General features: G+C 41.2%; 2 protein-coding genes and 1 long non-coding RNA gene across 4 annotated transcripts; 1 reads left to right on the top strand and 2 right to left on the bottom strand.

Annotated features, from left to right (window-relative positions):
• Positions 1 to 349: 349 nt before the first annotated feature.
• LOC116180418 lies at positions 350 to 10,893 on the bottom strand. 2 transcript variants are annotated; one of them, XR_004147116.1, is made up of 5 exons: positions 10,779 to 10,893; positions 7,463 to 7,588; positions 4,582 to 7,412; positions 1,802 to 4,532; positions 350 to 1,488 (listed from the first exon to the last, which is right to left on the bottom strand). It is a non-coding gene; the product is annotated as an uncharacterized LOC116180418 (long non-coding RNA). The 2 variants fall into 2 exon arrangements; XR_004147115.1 differs by having other exon boundaries at positions 1,802 to 7,412.
• A 5,993-nt stretch (positions 10,894 to 16,886) lies between these two features.
• On the top strand, positions 16,887 to 18,506 carry LOC116180065 (UDP-glucuronosyltransferase 2B16-like). Its single transcript, XM_031499894.1, has 3 exons — positions 16,887 to 17,681; positions 17,729 to 17,951; positions 17,998 to 18,506. Exons 1-3 carry the CDS (start codon positions 16,887 to 16,889, stop codon positions 18,504 to 18,506), a joined length of 1,527 nt encoding a protein of 508 aa, XP_031355754.1.
• A 1,536-nt stretch (positions 18,507 to 20,042) lies between these two features.
• Positions 20,043 to 22,598, bottom strand: LOC116181111 (UDP-glucuronosyltransferase 3A2-like). Its single transcript, XM_031501385.1, has 4 exons — positions 21,717 to 22,598; positions 21,457 to 21,673; positions 21,191 to 21,410; positions 20,043 to 21,142 (listed from the first exon to the last, which is right to left on the bottom strand). The coding sequence occupies exons 1-4, from the start codon at positions 22,557 to 22,559 to the stop codon at positions 20,863 to 20,865; spliced, it is 1,560 nt and encodes a 519-aa protein (XP_031357245.1). The 5' UTR covers positions 22,560 to 22,598; the 3' UTR covers positions 20,043 to 20,862.
• Positions 22,599 to 24,654: the final 2,056 nt, after the last annotated feature.

The following is a 24,654-nucleotide window of genomic DNA, read 5'->3' as shown; positions in this document are numbered from 1 at the left end:
GGAAATGAGCGAGAGAATGGTGTTGGTTGCGATAGGGTGACTATGCCACTCTTCTGCAAAACACTACTGCCGTACACAGGAAACTTACTACTGCTAAGCACGCTTACTGCCTGTGTGGCTACAGTTTCGTTGAAGGTTTTTTTCAGAACCGTCAAAATAACAATATAGTCAGTGTTCCCAACGGGAGGTTTCCTTACACTTGCGGCGGTAACGAAATATCGAAGTGGTCGAGAAGTAACCTAGTGATGAGGTACAAAGGAGATGGAAAGAAAAATAAACAACAGTAATTTTGTAACGTTTGAAATAAAAACCTTTCTAATTTTAACATTCAGTGGTATACGAATATTTCTTTAGCATTCGCTATAAAACCCACACACTCAAGGATTATAAGAAGTCATTTACAAATAAATGCTAGCCGCACTTTCCGCCTCGATTATTCAGGTACGCTCAGGTTAGCTCTTCTCTAGATGGATGATACAACTGGCGAAGTCGACACCTATACAGATCTCCTGAGATGCTGCATCCGAACGGCCAGGGCGTTTGAGGCTTCCAAAGTCGACGCTACTGATCCTGTACTGGTGCACATCCATAACGACATCAACACCGTCGTTCCGTTAATCGCCAGCTATTTCATCGGGGCGCTTCCGTCGTGCATTGATTTCAATCTGTCGTTGACCGACACGGTGGAGTTCCTAAAGAAAATCCAACCGCTCATCATCTTCACTGACTCTTCCGGTGGCAGCAAACTAAACAAAGCAGTAATGGAACATGGAGCAGACGTGCCGATTGTCGACTTTGCACACTTCGACGTCTTCATTTCCGATTTCACTCCAGATGAAATATCAGGTATGCTGACGTCAGAAAACCGAATTAAGCTAAGTCTTACGGTTTAGATTTCCATCATGTTGTTAGCGCCCTCTCTGGTGCAGCAATTCCTCAACAGCCCACAACCGTGTAATTACAGTTTGGCTTTTCTTTTCGTGTGTGGTGCCACGTGTTCGTACTGCGTATGACTAGCTGCGAAACATTCTACTGATAACGGTCGTTTTGCCACTCTACGGCCAAACCGAGTTCGGCGGTGTGACGTTGGGATGGGACTTCGGAACTTTGAACGTCATTAAATTGGCACATCGTACAGAAGACCTAACGTGGGTTTCTCGTATAAGGTTGTCCATCCGAAGACCGGAGAGAAGAGTCGGCGAGATACGCTTCGGATCGGTGTTCCAACCGAGTATGCTGAAGAACGCGTCCAAATGGGACGAATGGGGGGCGATCTCGGCTACTACGACGAGCACTTCTGTTTCTACATCACCGACCGTATCAAAGAGGTCTTCTATTACAAGAAGGTGTCCATATTTCCGTCCAAGCTCGAGCCCATTCTCAAAACCCATCCGGCTGTTAAAGATGCCATCATTACCGACCTGCCGCACGATTTGGACACCAACCATCCAATAGCATTGGTGGAACTCAATGAATCCTACAACGGCACTAAGGAAAATGACATTAGACGGTACTTTGATTCCAAGGTTCTGGATAGTGTACAGTTAAGGGGAGGGTGTTCGGTTTATTAATAAAATACCTGTAACGGTTACGGGAAAATTCTCAATCAAATTTAGTTATACGCACTACTTTATTACAATATCAAATTCGTTTATGTCTTAGTTGTAATCGAATTGTAATCAAGCCTTACTTATCAAGAATATCATACACCTAACGCAACGGGTAGGAATCCGCATAATAGTCAACGTTTCGTCCACTTTCGTAAGGGGATTCAACAGCACAGGAAATGAACAACACTCACCACCATTGAACTTAATCCCTGAGGGTTTCCTATTAAGCCTTCTCATTACTAACAGCGTGAACCTTGAGCATCAAGTGCCAGATCTTCGGATTCGAACCGTTAGGTATAGAACCTATGCTCCAATTTAAACCTGAAATCAAACCTTTCTGTTTAAAGGTAATAAAATTTAACCTTTCATCTGGGAATTGTAAGCCTTTACTGTTGCAACTGAGAATTTAAGCTTTTAAATCAATGCATCAAAACCTTCCCTCATAAAACTGGAATTATTCAGGGAAAACCTTAAACTGTAATTTCAAACCTTGAACTCTATGAACTATTAAACGTTTCTCAAGATTTAAACCTTGAGCTTCCAACGTTGAGGTTAAAACGTTTCGTTAACACCGTTAAGCATAAGACTATTAACCCTGGGGGTTTAATCTTCAACTAAACCTTAACCGTTGCAAAATCTCATACATTGGGTTTGAATTAAACCTTCGGGTTGGAACGTTGAACATGGAATCTTTCATCTTTCCAAGCTCGCACCCATTCCCAAAACTCAAAACGATTTGGACACCAACCGTCCAATACCCTTTGTGGTACTAAATGAATCCCACAATGGTACCACGGAAAATGACATTGAGCCCCAGTTGCACCAACAAAAGTAAGCCTTGCTGAAAGTTAAGTCGAACTTAAAATCTGTGGCAACGATTATTAAGACAATCGTTGCTATGGTACTTAAGTTTTGCTAGTTATACGTATCCAGAATAACGTAAACGTAGAGCAACGGGTATGAATCCTTTTTGGGAAATCGTACAATAAATTCTGTAATGGAAATCTTCGTGGAACCAGAATTCCTGAACTATTAACGTTTAAGGTTTGATACATGCCAGCCTAAAATCCTTCAATTAAAAAACTACCGATCTGGTGCCAAAATAAGACTATTGAAAGTATTGTCAAAAAAGTTTGAGCCAAGATACCGACAAATAAGTAAAATGGCTCCTGTAGACAGCAAAGAGCTTACCGTACCGTCATGGTACTAAAAGGGTTTTTGGTGGCACAGAGGAAGAATTTTTCCACTGCTGGTAATATACAGAGACTAACTGAGTGAGGGAGACTCCAATAAAGGCGAAATAAGAGACATACAATGGCGCAAAAGCGGATTTGGAGGGTTAAAGGATTGTGGTGGTGAAATAGACTAACTAAGCAATCGCAGAAGGAAAAAAAACATTTGTGGGAAGATAGTGAAACCGAAAGAAGTTAAAAAAAATTCAAAAAATGAGAGACGGACGACAGATGGCAGCAGGATAGTGGTAAAGTAGAGAAGCTAGCGACAGAAGCGGCCTCTACGTGCTATTTGCTGGCACAATAAAACGAGACCTGAAAAGCGGACGATGACCTAGGGAGCTTTGTAAGAAACTATCCTACTACTAATCCTAAACCATAACTTGGGAAAGAAATTCCGTAAGAATTCAATGAATTCGAAGAGATTGAACACCAGAATTCAACAGTGGCTTCCCCTCATGGTGAGCTAGAGAAATTAAGCGAAAAAAAGAAGCTTACAGTCAAAGAAATACTCCAAATGCAATCTGATGTACAAAAAAGACAAAAACAACATTATTCAAGGTTTTGAAGTTGACACCCATCGAGTCAACAAACCCATCCTTGTGGCGACAATACAGTAAAAGCGTTCCCGGCAATACATAAGTTATCAAACCGAAGTGGTTTTAGGTGGTAAAGAAGAGGAATCTGGGCCACCAAATTGGGCCCGACTATAAAACCAAAAAGCTTCTTTCTTTAGCAAAATTTAAAACTAAACTGGGTGGCTAAGCGACAAATGGTGAGTACAAAAAGCCCTGGTGATACTAAACCACCGATGTGATTGATAAAACAATCTTAGTAGAAAAAAATGGCTAATAAAACCAGCGACCTATGTCTCAAAATTGAAGAGTTTGGCAACAGGTACTGACGTTCTGCCGATAAGGTTAAATAAACTCAACACTAGGCGACGCACCAGATAGTGGTTTTAAAAGGGACTGGTGCCACGAAAAGAGTTTTGATGAAAAATTGGGATTTTTTTCTTTAGGAACGTTCTGGTGCTGAAGTAAAGAAACTACAGAACCTTGGAGTAATGTGCATCGTAACAGTTAAACAATGAAACAAAAGGCCTTGGTTGCAAAGCAAGTTGCAAATGGGGTCTGGTGGAAACTTGCAGCAATTAGAGATTGGCGGTTTTGCTAAAAGGAAAGGAGGCGTTGCATATGACCAAGAAGATTGTGATGAAGACTGGAAAAGGGTTCGGTTGCATTCCATTTACATTATTATTTACATTTATTTTCATCAAATGGACTCACACCAACTCAGTACAAATCCTTGTGCATAGCCATTAATAGACCACCACGGTGCCACGTATCGTTTTCTCGTTACACAGCAAAATTTGGTAGGCCTTGTCGCAGAGATCCAGATTATTCTGCTGGGGTGTGACGCACTTGGTGACCTGATCCTTGGTTAGCACGCCACGGTACTGTGCAACAGTACCATCAATGTCCACGGTACCGTCCGTTTTGAAATGGCCCATCTTTGTGGTTACGCACCGAAGTAAACACTTGAAACACGAAGATTTGAAAAACGTTCGGTTCCTGAACCAGCTGTACGACTCATCCGGATTTGCGTTTGAGGCACAGATGCATTCGGTCATGAAAGGCTCTACGCCCTAATCGCGCTCGGCGATTTTCTGATCGACGAGGGATTGGATCTAAATTACAAAAAAAAAGGTTACATCGGAAGGTCAAGATCGAAATTACCTTTAAAATGGAGAAGGCCACGATGAAGGCAATAACGAGATGTGCTTGCGCCATACTGAACACGAATGAGATGCACACACTTGCTCCACGTATTTATCTACGTTATAAATTAAACAAAAGTCACGAAAGTTTGTACTAGAGCCGTTTGCATTGTAAATGTCGCTGGATAAGAAGAACGTGTTCTAATTACATTGCGCTGTTACTACCCTTGCCCTTTTTTGACCAGAATAAAAGTTCTGATGGGGAAACAACTCCTCGATGATACCCGAACCGCCGCATTGACCATGGGGTACACAGACTCAAACGGAACCAAGAGGAAATTCGGAAACGGCAAGAAGAAGTAACGATGTTTCTTCTGCAATTTTCGAGGCCACGATATCAAACTATGTCGAAAGAAGAAGGAGCTGGAATTAAAAACTCCGAGGCGCAAAGATGTCAGTTTCTGCGCTCTGAATGTGGAATGTATGGCCCGCTCTCGCCCAGCCGTCCTCCTATTCATATTAGGGCATAATAGTACAGTGTTTCAGGACCCCGGCGCCAGAGTCAGTATCAGAAGTCACGAACTAGAACGGCTATTGGAAAAACACAGCCACCACAGTGCACCAATACAGACACGGACGTTACCCTGGTTGATGAGAATATGCTGCCGGTAGATGCCATTGAAGAGGCCGGAATCGTCACCAACATGACCGGCTGGCGCAAAGGATTTCTTTTATATAAAAAGAAAATGTCTCCAAGAACCTCACTCACCACAACCCGCTTGCTAGATACAGCTACGAAAAACAAACGAGGAGGTGCACTGCACGCCCGATGAGTACCGGCTTCTCATGCTACACTCCACTTGGAGAGAACGAACACATTCCACCACCAAAAAGACTCCAATCATTGAGGAAGCCGAAGTAATCTGGGCAGGTTTGGCATCAGCTAAGAAAACCAGCCTCCCGACCTCCTCCTGAGCATCTAAGCGGTACCAACAAATCGAGTTCGACCGTCTCTGGGAAAATATGGACGATACCGGCAGATCAAAGTCCACGAAAAAAATCAAGACAAGACATCATTCGTTATCCCCTCTGGAATGTACCGGTTTCCACGGATGCCTTTCGGGTTAAGCAACGCGCCTGCAAACTTCCAGAGACATGGACAGGCGACACTTGTTCTGCGCAATATTCACCTAGTAGTTTGCTTGGACGATCTAATCCCACTGTCGCCAAAGCTTGAAGAACACATCAAAGCCGTAGAGATTGTCCTCAAGGCTCTCCAGGAACTTCGTGCCAATCGAACCAAATGTCAGTTCTGCTGCAAGGAAGTTATGTACCTGAGTCGTGTTATAACGAGAAAGGTATACGCCCTAACCCAAAAAAACGTAGCCGGCATACAAGCGTGGGGATAGGTAGGGATTAATCTGGAGAGATTTTCTGAAGGGTCTACGGCTCGAGCCGCGTTAAAGCTCGCAACTATTTTGCGATCAAACAAGCGGTAACGAAATTCGAGTTTTAGCCACAAAGAGACTAAGAAACGACACAAAAAAGTTCACTCGGGAGCACAAAACCAGAGAACAAATTAATTAAACGTGTCGGAGGTATTCAAGTCAAATTGTGCAAGTAAGACAAAAATAAAAAATGAACGTCATACATGCGGTCCGTCGCATAAATTAAGACAGGCAATTTCGGTGAAGGACAAATTAAATAAACGTGCCACAAAGGATTAGTTTACTGTTTTTACGCGGGAAACGGAACAAAGAGGGCTTGACTCGCTACAAATAAAATGTTTAAACGCTTGCATTTGCCAAAATATCAACAAAAGTAGGTTGTCTGATTTTGCTTGGTGAAAGTTTTTCTTTTGTGGAAGTTTCAAAGCGTTCAGAAACATTAAAATAGTGAAGGTCTTTTGTTACAGAGAGTTCGGAGGGTTTTCGTTGTTTTTGGGGAGAATGTAGGGCCGAGGTGTCTGGGGTAACCCAGATAAGGAAGAGATTATGGTCCTTTGTCAAAAATGACCACGAGAGTTTGGAAGGATTTAATTGTTTTTGGGGAGAATCTAACACCTGGGGATCTGATGGGTATGAATTACTCCCTAGGGAACCGAATGTCTTTTGTCTAAAATGACCACGAATCGCCGAATCCACAAAAATGTTTCTCTGCTTCATCTCTACTATTACAATTTTTATAAACACGCCTTCAAAATGTCGCTAATTATTTGTAATGGCCACATTTGCTCGTTCAACTTATAACTTTGGACCCAATTGACCAATCCCATGTTAACACCCGCTGCCAGAAACCTCGCGCGTTTTAAAAACCCATTAACTATCAGCTGCTTGTTTCTGTTCTTCAATCTTAGTGCGCGCGCATTTGTTTTTTGAATACTGAGGCACTAGATCTGGACCTTAAATCATAAGCCTTTAATGCTGAGTTTTCAATTCTCATCCTGAACCCTGAGCATCGAGTAATTGGCCTTGACTCCTGAAATTGTAAACTAAAACTCCAGTTTGGAGATATTCCAAATAATATGTTTAAACTCCAATGGTTTAATGAATTGCTTAATGTGTGAGGGTTGCACCCTGGCCGAAGTCTGAGATTAAAGATTCATACTTGTACACCCCATTTTCAAGGCGTAAGATGTAGGAATTAAAATCCAACCTCGTTCAAAGTTTAAGGCTCCACTTTGAAACCCCAAGGTTCAAGGTTTTCAGCTCCTCTATTATTCAGGGTTTAGTAGACAAAATGTCAAGGTCTGCTGCTTGATTGAAAATGTAAGACTTTCGGTTCTGGCCGTTCGGATGCAGCGTCTCAGGAGATCTCTCTAGGTGTCACTTCATCAGTTGTATCATCCACCTAGAAAAGAGCTAAAAAAAAAGCGACAGCTAACTTAAAGGTTTATGTACCTGGATAATCGCGTCGGAAGGTGCGGCTAGCATTTCTTTGTAAATGACCTCTCCCAATCCATGAGTGCAGGAAAACCTCTCGTTGGGAATGCTGACTATGATATTATTGTATTCCATTTTGACGACCTAAAATTTCAAAAAAGTTGATGTATTTTGAGGCTTTAGGTAGGTACCTGACAATGACCTAAATGTCTTTCAGCATTACCTGTTATAAGATAAATAATGCAATGAACGCTTAGCGTCCAAGGTAATATAACCTAAGCTCAAATGTCTGATGTAAATGCACAACCTGAAGAACAAACGCTTAAAGTTTCAGTGTATCTACAAACAAAAGATCCTACTATTGGTTTAAAGAGGACGCCAGTCTCCAAATTGCGTTGGTTCCCTTTTGTTTGATATAAATAGAAAAAGGCGCGGAGAGTCCAAGTGTTTTCTTTTCAGTTTTCAAATTGTAAATGATACGCGATGTGGAATTTAATGAATTCACTGCTCCAACACCACCTACCGGTATGTGAAGCCAACTGTTAACGAATCTCTACCAGAATAAGCGTCTACTGTTATCCAAACAACGAACAGAGGGACTTAAAACCATCCGTGACACCATTGCCGATAGCCGCCACGTAATTAACGCATAACATACTCCCAGAGTCCCCAGTGCTACGTTCTTCACTGAAACGTTTAATCCTTACAACTCTCGTGTATGGAATGTCTCAAAAAAGAAGACTTTGGTGACACTCCCTACAAATCAAATACAACCACACTAATTATCGTAATAATTTGGAGCAAAAGGGTAGCACCGGGAGGTCTGGGGGGGGGGGCTGCCTTTTCCGGAAAACTACCATAACAGTTACTCTCGGGATAAGGTCATCAAGTGCTCCTTTGCTGAGTGGTATGCCACCCCGCTGCTACGTTCTTCACTAAAACGTTCAACCAATGGACCTCTCGTGCATGGAATATACCATACCATAACAGGTGCCTCTCGGGATGGGCTCATCAAATCCCTACGATTTTCTTTCTGCCCGTAAATTAGCCACGGGTTTTTTCGCGCCTTAACCCGTAAAAATCAAAACTGTGATGTGTGAACTTGAACCACACAGATGCATTCCTCTTATTGTTTATTAAATAATTAACATCCTTTTCAGCATGGCGTCCCGTAAATAAAATGAACCATTTTGGTTGGCGGTACCCCCCGGAATACGTGAGCTTTAGTCTGTGCTTAGTAAAACGCGTGCACGGGAATTGCGCTTAATCGTGCTATTACCATGTAGGCGAATTAATCTCACGGTGGAGTGATTTTATTTCAGCACTTTTGGTTACGAAAACCCTAATTAAGATTTACCCTGTTATTTCCGATTTGAAGTCGCCACGGTTTCCGAAACCCATTATGAAAGCAATACCGTACAGAATTTAAAGGACGCAGAACAGACAGACAATTCCACCGAACATAAAGTTTATTGGAAAATTCAACCCTCTAACCTTGACATTTTGACGTCTCTATGATATGTAATGCCAAAGCAGTTCGAAACTAAAGAAATCTCAAAAATACTAACTTTACTTGTTTTTGAAAAATTCGAAACCCAACGGCGTCTTGTCCCTTATGTCTCATACACTCTACACATACCTACTAACAGTCCTGGAATTTTTTAGAATAGGTACCTTATACCGCGAAGGTGTGGCAGAGGGCCATCAAATTTCGCTGTCTTAGAGGGGGCATGAATTATTTCCTAAGAAGCTGTTTTTGAATGTAAAACGTGAAATCAGAAATTAATTTTTTATTATACCTGATTCACAATCTCCGTTTTAAACACTCAAATGCGTGCGAAAAAGGGCCTTTAAAACACACGTGCTTTAAAGTTGCTAAGTAACGATACTTCAAGTATGACATTTGAAACTGTCATCTGGATGAAATAAAAAATCATCTTAGGTCGCTTTCTGTAAATGCAGAACATTTCTTTGGCTTTTGTACCTATCCTTTGGTTGAAGCTTTCACAAACGCGCGTAATTTAAGGTATGCTTCCAAATCTGTTCCACTTTTTAATCGCAGCATTGCTTTAAGTTTTGAATGAATGCACCAAAATATAGAAGATTTAAATACCTTTGACATTTCCTTCATATATGCCAGCATTATGGATGCATTTAAGACTGTATTCGTAACTTCCTATTCATCCGTGCAAACAACTTTTCATATTATTTATAATAGGCTTTACTGGAGTTGGATTTTACACCTACCAACGTTTGTTTAGATTTTACAACAATCGATTTAATGGACGGTGTATTATCTTTTTCAACGGAAATCGTTTATTTCACAAAGACGATGATTTTTATAAGCAAACGTCAAGTGACATTTCCATGGCAATCGTGAAATTACGAACACCCAGCCCACTTAATTAGACATGTATTCGAGTATAACGTCAATATGACTTCATTGTATTTCCTATTTTTAAATTATACTGCAGGTATAATAAAAAATACTATAAGATACATGTGTATAATTGGTCTTTAAAGCACTTGCAACGTTAAAGGCACTCCGCTTTGCGTCGTGCCTTTAAACTCGTTGCGCATGCTTTAAAGACTTGATTATACACTTGTATCTTAATATACTATTGTTTTTCATGGTATTCTAATTAAAGGTTTCGACGAAAGGAACCGTTTTCTACCAACTTTCTGACGCTTTATCAAAAGAGGGGGTTGGGGGGCGGGGTGGGGGAGTGAAACTGGTTCTATCCTTCATGGTACTCTAATGAAAGGAATTAATTTCTACCAACCATAGTCCCCCTCCTCGATCTCTTATCGTGATCGGATATTTTCCCGTTAATCTCGAAAACGGATTTCCGGAACAATCTTTGCGAAATTTCAATGAAACAACAAACTTTTATAAATGAAATATACAGAATGTAGCTGCGATCTTGGATTTTGACTAATTTCCTGGGCAGGGATTAACGGGGAGTTTGAATATGAATAGAGATTTCCCACAGAACATGCAGAAAGGATCACTTGACATATTTCCCAGGTCATAATTTATTCTTCTTGTACTATAATAAAAGGCTGCATAAGAATCTATCTGACATTATTTAACACAATCCTCACACATTTTTAACCTGTTTCCAACCATAATAATAATAATTAATTCGAAGCGGCTGCATTAGAATATTGTTTTCTTGCATTTTAATGTTTAAATTATCAAGAGCAAGGTTAACCCCGTATATAAAAGATAGGAAATACTTTGCAGATAGGCTAGACAACGCATTCATTTTTATCAGGGACAAATTTGAGATAATGCCGTAAATTTTAGATAAAAATAGAAAAAGGCCCATACCTCTGGCGAACAGCAGTTCTTCGTGAAACCTTTGGGGAAACTTAACTGAGTGCAGTTATGAGATTCGTATTCATTATTCACGAGATTTCCACGGACTGCTTTAATAACAATTGTTTGAGAGGTACTGCCTTATCTGCATACTGGAACGTCGACGTCCTTCAACAGCGATAGCAATTAAAGCAAGCAGTGAGACCGGAAGTAAAATCGATCATCTCGCCAATTCTGGAAATCCGCCCAAGCAATAAGCGCCCCTTTGAAAGACCTTTCAAACGAGCTATTACACGATACCACTTACCATTTAAAAGTCTTAAGGGAATGACCCTGGGGGGCAGAGGATGAAAGGGGGTGAAGTAGTTTTTGGTTAAAAAGTTGTACCCCTTGACAAATCTTTTGGCGTGTCTCGGCGTTTTTTCCTTTAATCAATGGTTTTCGATAAATCCGTGATGGGAGGTTTTCATATTTACACCCTGTATACAGGTTTTCTAGATCTCTCCCGCATATACAAAAAAGCACAGAAGGTTCTCAAAATCCGTACAAAGACAATAAAAAATTGAAAAAACTAGAAGGTAAAGGTCCGTTAAGTTGCCCCCCCCCCCCCCCTCAAAACCTTGAGGTTTGTTAGTCATTTTATTAGAAAGTAATGTGGTCGTTATGGCCTCACATGCGCCATCGATAATAATTCTTGCGCCATTATCACTTTTATTATCATGTCGCTATACTAAATTGTATATGCGCTAAAATGCGCTGTAAAAGATATCTTTGCGCCTTATCGTTTTTTTAACAAGCTCTTTATTGTATACAGGATGTCCGAAAAGTAGGGAATATCCTAGTTATCTTTGTAAATATCCAAAACATCTTTCAAATAAAAGTTTTTTGGTATTTAATTTCCCATTATTCCTCGATACCACATGCCTTTTAAAATTGGTAAGAGAATGACGAGTTTTTGGTTAAAAAGTTGACCCCCTTGACAAATCTTATGACGTGTCTCGGTGTTTTTTTTCTTTAATCAGTGGTTTTCGATAAATCCATGGTGGGAATTTTTCAAATTAACACCCTGTATACAGGCTTTCTAGATCTCCCCCGCATATACAAAAAGGCACAGAAGGTTCTCAAAATCCGCACAAAGAGTCTAAGGTGTTTTGGCTAGACACAATGAAAATGGAACAAAATAGAAGCTAAAGGTCCGTTAACCCCCCCCCCCCCTCCCACCAACAACCTTGAGAATTGAATGTGGTCGTTATAGCCTCACATGCGCCACCGATAATAACTCTTGCGCCATTATCGCCTTTCAGAATTCCGAAAATACATTTGGGGAGAAGGGAAACTTTCCGTAGCCCCCCTCCCCCACTACGTATTTTGTAGCTGGTATGCCACCCGGTACACTTGGTTATGCCCTCAATTGTGCCACTTCATTTAAAGCTAGCACCATCATGATTCGGGCATCATGGATTTTCAAAAAAGAGAAGGGGGGGCACCTTAACGTTTTGAAAAGTTCCTTTTTCCTATCATGTTTCTATACTAAATTGCTCACTAAATTGTATATGCGTTAAGATGCGCTGCAAAGATCTCTTTTTGAGCATTATCGTTTTTTAACAAGCGCTTTATTGTATACGGGATGTCCGAAAAGTTTGGAATATCGTAGATATCTTTGTAAATATCCAAATATCCATTATATCGAACAATGTTTCCAATAAAAGTTTTTTGGTATTTAATTTCCCATCATTTCTCGATACCACTTGTCATTTAAAATTGGTAAGAGAATAACCCTGGGGGGCAGAGGATGAAAAGGGGTGAAGTAGTTTTTGGTTAAAAAGTTGTACCCCTTGACAAATCTTTTGACGTGTCGCGACGTTTCTCCTGAAATCGGTGGTTTTCGATGAAATCCGTGGTGGGAAGTTTTCAAATGAACACCCTGTATACAGGCTTTCTAGATCTCTCCCGCATATACAAAAAAGCACAGAAGGTTCTCAAAATCCATACAAAGACTTTAAGGTGCTTCGACCAAACACCATAAAAATGAGAAAAACTAGAAGCTAAAGGTCCGTTAAGTTGCCTCCCCCCCCCCCCCAACCTTGAGATTTGTTAGTCATTTTATTAGAAAGTAATGTGGTCGTTATGGCCTCACATGCGCCACCGATAATAATTCTTGCGCCATTATCACCTTTCATAAATCCGAAAATACATTTGGGGAGAAGGGCAACTTTCCATAGCCCCCCTCCCCCACTACGTATTTTGTAGCTGGTATCTATGCCACTCGGTACACTTGGTTATGCGTCTTAACGTTTTGGAAAGTCACTTTTTTCTATCATGTTTATATATTAAATTGCATATGCGCTAAAATGCGCTGTAAAAGATATCTTTGCGCCTTGTCGGTTTTTAACAAGCCCTTTATTGTATACAGGGTGTCCGAAAAGTATGGAATGTCGTAGCTAAATTTGTAAATATCCATTCTATCGAAACATATTTCCTATAAAAGTTTTTTGGTAAGTAATTTCCCATTATTTCTCGATACCACATGTCATTTAAAATTGGTAAGAGAATGACCCTGGCGGGCAAAGGATGAAAAGGAGTGAAGTAGTTTTTGGTTAAAAAATTGTCCCCCTTGACAAATCTTTTGACGTTTCTCGGCGTTTTTTCCTTTGATCAGTGGTTTTCGATAAATCCGTGGTGGGAAGTTTTCAAATGAAAACACCCTGTATTCAGACTATCTAGATCTCTCCCTCATATACAAAAAGACATAGAAGGTTCTCAAAATCAGCACAAATAGTGTAAGGTGTTTCGACCTGGCACAATAAAAAATGGGAAACATTACAAGCTAAGGGTCTGTTAACTTGCCCCCCCCCCCCCACACACAATCATGAGACTTGTTAGTTATTTTATTAGAAAGTAATGTGCTCGTTATGCTCTCACATGCGTCACCGATAATAACTCTTGCGCCATTATCGCCTTCAGAAATCCGAAAATACATTTGAGGAGAAGGGCAACTTTCCGTAGCCCCCCTCCCCCACTACGTATTTTGTAGTTGGTATCTATGCCATCCGGTACACTTGGTTATACGCTTAATTACGCCACTTTAAAGCCAGCACCACCACGAATCAGTCATGATGAATTTTCAAAAAGCGGGTGAGGGAGGGCGGCAACTTATCGTTCCGAAACGTTACTTTTTTCTATCATGCTTCTATACTAAATTGTACTCTTAGGTATGCGGTAAAATACGCTGTAAAAGATATCTTTGCGCCTTATAGTTTTTTAACAAATTTTATTGTATACAGGATGTTCAAAAAGTAAGTAAATATCCATTTTATCGAACAATGTTTCAAATAAAAGTTTTTTGGTATCGAATTTCTCATCATACTATTTTATTAATTTTTTTAAAACAAAAGTGCAACCGGTAAATTTTTGGGCATTTTCCAATGAAGTTATGCGCGCTATTGCAGTCACTTTCTCCATCTGTCCGCCTGTCCGTCCGAGGCCCTAACTACTCCTACAGTTTTCAATATATTTAGTTCGTTTTTTTGTATTCTGGAGCCGATAGCTTGGGCACCTGTACCAAGAAAAATCTTGACGTTTAATGCACTACGCATTGTCATCTTTCTTATTTATACAGATATGTTGGATTTAACACATAAATACACGTTGGCTGTTAATGAATCTTGGAATCACAAAGCAACTATGAAAATTAAATTTCCTTCTTTTTTGTACATACAGGGTGTCCCAGGTAAGACGCACCATAGGGAAACAGCAATGTATTTATCGGGAGGAATTCATGAAGCTTTTAAACTTAGCGTTCAACGTACTACTCCAATCCCTTTCTAGCATCAGACAAGGCTTCTGATTTGTAATATAATAACAAAAAACAAACAAAATAAAAAAATCATCAAAGTCGGAGCAGTTCTTGAGGTCTTCGGAAGATTGCCTCTATTATGTACCAATTCATTGACGCCACTAACAATGCAAGCGTAACAATAACAATACAAAACCAATTTAGCAGAAAAAAGAACCATATTGCAAAAAGTTCCATGAGTGTTTAGAGCATTTTTCGAAAAATAAAATGCGCTATTACGAGAGTTTCTCGTCCGCCCGCAAGTGAGACCGATGAGATCTTGAGTCCTAGAAAGCTCGTTTGTCTCCTTTGATGGATACAGGCCCCCCAGGTTTTGTGCTTAATCACTTCGAGATGATGCCCAGATATAGACAAACTTTTTAATTGAGCACTAATTTCGTCGGGACAATGGCAAAGCACATTGGAATTACAGGAACTAGATCTTGTAGTCTTCCTGTCTGCGTCGAGCTGGCAGAGCAAAATTAAGGACCAATTTCATCCGGGAACTGCAGAACATATTACTTTGATGCCTAGGAACTAAGTTTTGTGCTCCTTCTCCCTGCACCCGAGACTGTGAAGAGGCGTCCAGCCCTATAGGCATGTTGGAATGGATGTAGTAGTCTAAAGATCAGTATCCCAGTCCTTATGTGTGCATCCACCATCTGCTCCACCGTTTTTAAAAGATACGATGAGTCATATCGCCATGTTATATTTGGAACGACTCGTCTTTCGGGGACATACCCAAGCTCTAAGGAGGTGCAACAAATGTAGGAGCAGCGGATCCAGGCCCTCCAGAAGAGCAGGGAATATCCCGTCCGATCCTACACTCTTAAGTGGGATTAGAACCACATCAATTGAGCTCATTCATTGACTTTGTAATTGTAATTCGACACCCCGAAAAAAACGCAATATGATAACTACAGTTCGCCCTTTTTTTGACCGCGACCTAATTTCCAAGGTCACCGCACACGTGGCACGCAACTTTCACATTGACCTAAAGCGCCACGTGACCTTGACCTACTTTCCAAGGTCACCACCAGCTGGCGAGCGAGCGAACTGAGCCAGGATCACCCCTGTAGAACGCCCATCCTATAAATCCCTCGGTAACCACCCGGGTAGCTACTTTCCAGTCGATCGACCTTACACCGACCCGGGTTGTTCCTGTGCTGGGTCCGAAGTTACGTAGTCTCCAGAGCCTGGAAAGTATGTTTATTTCATACTATCTAGTAATCACCGCTTTCCCAGACTGATTTGAGTCTGGTAAATCGTATTTTACCAGACTGAAAATTTTTACCAGACTGGAAATGTTGCCTAGCAACATCAACTGACATCCATCTAAACCTATGTATTAATGTGTCAAACTACTGTCAGATCAAACAAATCAAGTGATCGACTTTTGCTTTCAATTGAACGCGTACACGTTCTAATCAAAAATTGTATGGCATTTTAATAGAAAAAAGAGCAGTATGAAATAAAATGTTTTACATTATTTGTATGTTAAATCAGTTGACGTTACTCGTTTCGAAATTCCTGCCTCAGCTACGCTTCGGCAGTAAACATCTCACTCGTTAACGTAAACCTTGATTTACCATACTCATATGTAAATAACTATTCCAGGAAACATATGAAAGCCTCACCCACGGTAGACATATATCTACGTGCCTGTGGTCCGAAAGGGGCGGCTCATCAAACACCCTCCAACTCGTGATCAGGTGAGCTATTGAAAAGGAGTCCAACTTCAGATCGATAACGCATCCTTTGCGATAGAGGCTGCTCCTTGATTTAAAACACTCAAATCAGTTGTTTGCAAGTCGCCCCTCGAGTTCCTGTCCGTGCTGTCCATGAAACACTCTATCCACTAAGCCAGCTTCCTGGGAGGGGGGGGGGGCTACATAACTCGAAAAACTCAGATGCTCAAAAGTGAACCAAGAAAATTGGGGAAGAATAAAATTGTTTGGTCGACTGGCCGGCCTTTTTTTCCACGTTTTCCCAGTCTGGATTGACGATGTGTAGGTATTTGGCCTAGAACAAAGCCATGTCTAATGGAAATTTTTAAGTGTGGTGTCAGAATGGCATTTCGCTACGTGAAATTGGTTCCTGTCGCCGATGAACCTTGTACTCGATCTTACTTTCGATTAGTCGCGTCATCATCTTCAGCCCATTTCGTAGCCAGTCAGTTCATTGTCGTTCTTCAAGTATCATATATCGGCCAAAGATACGCTATATATCTAATCGGAATAGTATCTATAAAAGTATTTACTTATAGTTGTTTATTTGTGACTATTATGATAGTAGCAGTTTTGCTCGCGTGTGTGCTAAGTTGCGAGAGCGCACGCATTTTGGGATTCATTCCGACACCATCGTACAGCCACAACATCGTAGTGCAGCCGATTTGGAAGGAATTATCGTTGCGAGGCCATCAGATCACCGTGCTAACGTCGAATCCAATCAACGATCCTCAGCTGACCAACCTGACAGAGATAGACTTGAGCTTCTCCTATAAATATCTGTCTAAAATTGTGCGCACAGTCGACAAGGATGAAATATTCAACAATGGACAGCTCTTACTGGCGAACGTGCTCAATGCGCAACTGCGATACCCTCCGGTTAGAGCTCTCATCAAAAACAAAAACGAGACCTTTGACTTGGTCATAGTGGAATCCAGTCGATACGCCGCTTTAGCTTTCGCCCACCGGTTCAGGTGCCCATCCGTGGGAATAACGGTAGTCGATGCTACGCCTACCTTGCACTCGCTTCTGGGCAACCCCACTCATCCGCTCTTGTATCCGGACACGTGGGTAAACCTGGAGGGTTCACAAACTCTACTCGATCGTCTGTGGTGGTTTTTATCCGACGTGAAGCTCTCGTGGTTTCAAACACGAACCCTACTACCATTTAACGACGCGATCGTCCGAGAGCACTTCGGAAACGATTACCCACCAGTTGCAGATCTGGCCAAGGACATCAGTATACAGTTGACTCACACCGACCCAATCTTCCACACAGTTCGTCCTCTGGGACCTGCGACGGTTCAAATTGGAGACGGCCTCCATCGCCTACAACAACAAGCGTTGCCAAACGTGAGTACGATCTCATCGAGACCACTCGCAGTAACGGCGCTTTTCAGGATCTTCAGGAGGTATTAGACGTCGCGGACCAAGGGGTGATTTATTTCAGCCTGGGATCGTACGCCCAAAGCAAGCACTTGGCCCCGAAGACTCTGCGCATCATCTTGGAAACGTTCGCCGAGCTCCCCTACACCGTCATCTGGAAGTTCGAGTCGGATCAGCTGCCGAACAGAACCAGCAACGTCGTCATAGCGAAATGGCTGCCGCAGATATCCGTTTTGAGTAAGTCTCCCGGCAGCCTTTCCGCCACCCTAACCGCCCGTTTCAGGTCATCGGAACGTGAAGCTGTTTATAAGCCACGGAGGATTGCAATCCGTAAACGAGGCGATCCACGCCAACGTACCATTGGTCGGGCTGCCCATCTTCGCCGACCAGCACCACAACGTGCAGCGGATGGTTTCCCGCGGCTGCGCGTTGTCGCTCAAATGGGAACGCCTGGAGAAGACTGAGTTTAAGAGGGCGATTTTGAAGGTGATCGGAAACTCAAAGTATCGCGATAGGATCGCGGAATTAGCCGAACTGGCGAAAGATCAGCCGATGACTGGATTAGAACGTGCAGTGTGGTGGATCGAGTATGTTTTGAGGCACAGAGGTGCGAAACACCTTAGAAGTCCAGCGGCCAACGTGCCCTTCTATCAGTATTATCTTTTAGACGTATTTTCTCTTTTAGTATTATTTTTGGTCGCGCCAATGTTTGTTCTTGTTTGTATTACAAGAACAATTCTTCACTTTTTATTTCATGGGTGCGCCAAACACACGCAAACTAAATTAGACTAATTACTTTATGAATATTTTCTTTGGAATTTTGTTGCAAATCTGTCTTGTGTTTATATTACGAAGTGATAAACAAAGAAACTGACATTAAATTTGGTTACTCAACTAGTGTTCCAGTTACTGAATGTTTTAGGTTCAAACTTTAAAGATGGCGATGTAATGTATATCAAAATACAGTATTGCAAATTGAGCAGAATTTTTAAGTTTGAAGTTCATTTACAGTTCAAAGTTCAATGTTCTAGCACAAAAATCCAAAGTTCAACATTGAACCTCTCAGTTATTATTCGAAACTTCTGTAATTCGACTTTCGTCCAATGGTCCAAGTTTAGTATTCGGTATTCAAGGTTCAATAGCTAAGCTTTTTGAATTAAGGCTTAGTGATTAAAGGACAAAGCTTAAGGTCGATGTTTCAAGCCATTATGTTCAATATTGGCCGATAAGTTTCAAAGTTTACAGATGAACATGGGTATGATAGTAATATATGATTGTGGAGGATCAAGGTACTCTGTTTAAGAGCTCGAGGTCAATATTTGGCGTGTACAGCCAAAGGTAGCGAATGTAACGGTAGCTTTTAATTTGGATCTATTGTTCCGAATTAAGGTTCGAACAATTTGTGCAGTACATACTGTACAGGGTGTCAAAATAGAGAGTTGAATTTTCTAATAAGTAGAACGACTGGGGGAACAGAAACAATCCGTAAACCTGTTGGTGGAATTAATGATCATGATCATTTAATTTTTATAGCGTGCTGTCCTCCTCATATCTTTAGGAAATTCTAGACTTCAGAAAGTCTCTTATAATAAGGGGTAATCTTAAGTCAGTCGGGTTTTACTGCAAAAACAGCTGACCAGAAAAGTCATCAGATACAAGTCTATCGTACCTATTTTAAAGATGTAGTTAAGCAGAGTTTGGGCACCACCAACATAATTGACTCTTGGGAAGAAGTGTTTCAATCAATCACTCAAAGTCATCTTGATAAAGGCGTCAATTAATTAATGAAAAAATAGGAAGGGGTTAGTCCGGAAAGTTTTTGAAAGCATTCGGTCTAGATTACCAAAAGGCAACCACCTTCCGAGTTTGCTACAGCGTAGATTACTATTTTCTTCGTGAATTAGCGTCTCGCGAGACTTACATTTAAAAAAGGATAAAAACAATTGGAAGCAAAAGAGAGTTCTCCGTTCAGAGTCTAGCCGAATGAAAAATCTCCGTAGGCAGGTAATTAAAAGTGAAATTAAGCGTAAAGGAATTATGTGTGCAAATAAAAAAGGGAAAGGAACTCTAAACTGAATACACCGGAAGTTTAGAACCTTCAAAGAACAGTTCGTATTACACTTCTGTGGTAGTTAAACATTTTAAAAGTTAACGTCCGAAAAAACTTCAACCAGGAGTCAAAAAATTCGTAGATGGAAAGGTATCCCACGGAAAGGTCCATTTTTAAACACTTCACAATGAACAAAGCAGGTTCAACTTTCGTTCAGCACCCCTTGTTTGAATTCATGAGAAGTGGCAATACTGCAAAAAGTTCAGTAATACCTCCCATTCATTTTTTATAAATATTTACTTGGCAAAACACTATAAAGATATAGCAGTACAAAGTACAAAAAATAACAAATCCAAAATACCATTCTCTATCTTAAGTATCCTTTTCCCCTCGGATATTAACAAAACAACACAAAGCGTTTTCAAGACGTGTTTAAGAGAATGAAATCTTTGTTGTTGTTCTTGTCATTCGTTTCCTTACAGTCTCGCCCTTCTTTTTTTCTGTGTCGTCCATGTGGTTTGTGTCGTTCTTCTTTGTGGATTCGTTCTTGTCGTTCCTATAGTTCTCGTTTACCGCCAATCTACGTATCTGGCATTTTAGGTTTCTGGAATATCATTGGCTAAAAGAAATGATTACTACTGAACAGATTAAAATGGTCGATGGGCGTAGATTCAAAAAGTTAAAGTGGTAGCAATGGGCTCGTTCGAAGAAAACCGTGAGCAATTACGCAGAAGCCTCGAGACAATACGCTGTGAGATACTAATCGTGAATAACGTACGTGTTAAACCGAGCTCTTCGACCTCGAGCTTAGGAGAGAGGACTAAAAAAGACCACGAAATTCAGATGCACGCCTGCGGCCATATGTGCGCAGGTAACTTATTTCCAATCACATTTTCGTTTCCCGACGGATTGCGTAATTTTGTGCAATCGTGTGAAATTTCGTAAAGATCACTACTGACTCGTGACTGTACGAACCTAAAACTATGCTCTTAGAGCATTTAGTAAGTGACCACAAAATAAAATAAAAAATACAAGTTTTGCATCGACATGTAAAACCAAGTTTTGGATCGAGCGTCACAACAATCACTGATATCATTGTTAGTTTTTACACAAAAAATAACACGATAAACGAATAATCCTGAAAAAAGACGCCAGTACAAAATAAAAACCAAAAATAATCAATGTAAACAGTGCAATTACTATAGTTAAAACATCCAGTAGATAATATTGATAGAAAGCGACATCTACGGCCCCACTTTTCAGATGACCCGCGCCCTTATGTCTCAACACATACTCCGTCCACCAAACAGCTCGCTCCAACCCTGTCATTGGCTGATCCCTAACACGGTCTCTCAGCGTTTTGATTGCGGTGGCGTACCTGAACTGCGAATTTGGAACGATTTGCGTTTGCCGTCGCGTGTTTTACCTTGAGTTGTCTATGACCTCGTTGATGGTCTTTTCGAAACCGGCCCTGTCTAAGTTTCTGTAGTTCGCCGATAAGCCGCAGCCTCTAGATACAATTAGATGGACGTTCTGCTGCTGGTCGGCGAAAATTGGCATACCGACCATTGGCACTCCGAAGTGAATGGCCTCGTTGATGGATTGCAAGCCTCCGTGAGTGATGAAGAGCTTGATGTTCGGATGACCTTGCAAATAAAGTGAAAGGCCACGACTGTGGGGGTGAGGACTCACCTAAGACATCCACCTGCGGCACCCATTTTAACGTTATGACGTTCTCGGTTTTATTGAGCACATCTTCAAACTTCCACAGTACAGTGTAGCGAATCTCGGCGAAGGTTTCGAGGATAACTTCCAGCACCTTAGGTGGTAACGAGCTGCTTTTGGCGTACGAACCCAGACTAAAATATATGAAACCGTTGGTTGCTTTGTCCAATACCGATCGCAGATCCTGAAAGCTTCCCACTGAGTTGCGGTAAGAATGAGGTACTTACTTGACGCAACGGATCGCGGGATAGGCGATGCAGAGTACCACCGACTTGGATAACACCCGGAACAAGCGGGCGAACTTTGTGAAGGACGGGATCCGTGTTCACAAACTGAATACTAATCCCTTTAACCAACTCTCCAATTGGAGGATAACCTTCTCCGAAGTGCTTTTCTATCATCTGGTCATAGAGAGGGAACAAGACCCTCGTTTGCAGGAGGGAGGTTCCTAAATCGTAGAGAACGCACCTAATTCGACCGACTATTGACGTGCAGTCTCCCAAACCCAACCAGATATCGGGATAAACTAGGGGATGGGTGGGATCACCTAGTAGTGAGTGCATCGTGGGGTAAACATCGAGAACGGTTACCCCTATGGATGGACAACGGAAACGATGCGCAAAGGCGAGAACAGGCAGACGAGATGATTCGGTTATCAGCAAGTCGAACCATTCACTCTCGTTCCTGATAATCGCCTGCAGCGCGGGATGGCCCAGTTGCTCGTCGCAAACCTCCGCGTGCCGTAGGTATCCAAACTTGTACATTTCCAAGCGGTTTGTGTAAATCTTCTCTTGGAGATTCTTCAACATGGTTTTGTAGGAGAAACTCAAGTCCACCTCGGTTAGGTTCACGAGCTGGGGGTCGCCGATTGGTTCCGCAGTCAGTAAGGTCACGCTATGCCCTCGCAAGGATAGCTCCCTCCATAGTGGCTGAAGCGCAGTGTTGTGGCTGAACGACGGCGTTGGAATGATTGCCAAAATTCGCGCACCGTCACTACGCAATATCCACCAAAGCAAAATTATAAATACTGACATGATGGAGAACATCGGATTCAGAATGAGACTCGTCATTTGAAATACACATACAAACGATTATGACAGGGTCGTAAGGTTTATTGATTATTACTAAAATAAAGATAAAAAAAGCAGTTACGCGTGCCTATTTTAGAGATAGTGGATATACAAGGTACATTTTAAATGTTCGGATATGTATTTTATTTTATTTATTTATGTGCCTTTATTTTTTGAGTGTGCGGGGCTGCTAATGTATACATCAGTTGTTCCCAAATGTTGATGCTTAAAACTGGGGTAGCTAATTTCGTAGAATTTGAACATTTCAGTAGTAGTCAAAAGTTGACGCCTAAAGCAGTATAGATCTACTACTAAGTATCTACTTTTGGACTCGTGCATTAAGTTAATATAGTCCTCCGTGAATGCCGATAGATTCGACTGGCTGTTGTTTGAATCGCTCGGAAGATTCCTTTTAAGGGATGTAAGTGTTAGACCTAGCCGATTTTATTGGGAAAGCGAAAGGTACAGTCCGGAGGTATGGAAGGTGAAAGTTGCTTTCCACGTGGGCTAATTTAAGGTACCGAATCCCGACGCAGGCTTGTATAACAGAGACTCTTCTGGTTCTTCTGGATCCAAAATAGACGGTGGCAATTGTGTTCGAGTCAGATCTGTCAACTTAATGCACGAACCCAAAGATCACTCCAGTAACGGAAGTCGGAAACGGAAAGTTATCTGGTCAATGAAAAACAAATTCTGGTTTCTGGTCTGGAATATACGGGGAATAATGAATTAACAATCGGGTCTGAAATTCACGGGAATACGGTTTTTGATCAAGTTATGGGTTCTGGTCGGTAAGTCGGTTTCGTGAAGTACAAATGCAAGCTTTTATAGGGGTAAGGAGAAGCACAAACAAGTGTGAAACTAAAAACGGACTTCAACTGATAGGGACGACAGCAGGCGACATCTAACGGAGGAATTTTACAACAGTTGTTTTTACAAATAAGATTTCTACGTTACAGAATTTTGTTACACCTTCTTACGTGTTTGTAAAGTTTTCTGAATTTCTCTTCTCAGGTTCCCTCAAGCTCGAATTCATACATCCTTCAATTCTTTGGCAAAAACACCTCAATCTTCCTGTCAAGTTATTGTAATTTGTATTGTATTGTATTGTAAGAATTGTTTGCAAATTGCACTCAAGCCGTTTTCAAATTCCATCAAAACGTCGAATGTTTCGCGCCGCCTTGCAATCTCGGTAACAGTGTGCTCGGACTGGATAGGACTCCTGCATTATTATGGCGGTACTTTCTTGGTGTTGCGACGTGAAACACAATCGGGAAGAGAATGGATATTTTTCCAAGTGTTATCAAGGTAGCACTCGTTTTAATTTTGTGTTTTATTTCTGCGATATTAGATTCAATTTTTATATTTTATATGTTACGATCTCGATTTTGCTCTAGATTTTATACCTGGTGATTGACGTCATTGTTGTGTTAGTACAGTAAGAAGAGTCATGTTTTGAGCTTGGTTTGGATGTGTACATGGTTATTGGTTATGCCGCCAAATATTGTGATAATAGACACTATTATTTTTATATGTTCACGTATGATGTTGTCTTGTATGTTTTGATTAACCATTTATACCGTGGAGACAGAACTTTATACAGTTCGATTTTTTTATGTATCTGTTTCTTTTTTATCATCCGCTATCGGACAATGCGTAAGCAATGCGAGAAAGAGGGTCTCTCTAATGAACTCTCTCTCTCTTTCTCGCGACTATGCGCATGTATAAAGGGGCCAATTGGCATATTGCATGCCACGAATGAACTGCAATGTATAATCCTCTATTCTGCTGCAAAGTCAGAGACAACCATAAGAAAATTGAACAAGTTAAGCTCAGTACTGCTTAATTTGTCTCTAAATAAGGTTTTCACTAGGATACGTTGTTTAGGAGTTATAAGAGACAAATTTTGGGGCACCAATTAAGGTACTGCTCTGCTGGAGGGGAAGACTACCTTAATGTTTGTTCAGATGCATTTTAATGCAAATGTTGGATAATACTAGTAGTTTTATTTACGAACCTGCTTTTTTTACGGTTTACAAATTACAGTCCAAAAAAAATTCTGAATCATTGTTCACGGAGGCTAAATATAGGTGAA

This window comes from Photinus pyralis, unplaced genomic scaffold, assembly GCF_008802855.1.
Source record: "Photinus pyralis isolate 1611_PpyrPB1 unplaced genomic scaffold, Ppyr1.3 Ppyr1.4_LG9, whole genome shotgun sequence".
Taxonomy (NCBI): domain Eukaryota; kingdom Metazoa; phylum Arthropoda; class Insecta; order Coleoptera; family Lampyridae; genus Photinus; species Photinus pyralis.
Note: the sequence above shows the minus strand (reverse complement) of the source record. Positions and strands in the feature narration are given on the sequence as shown.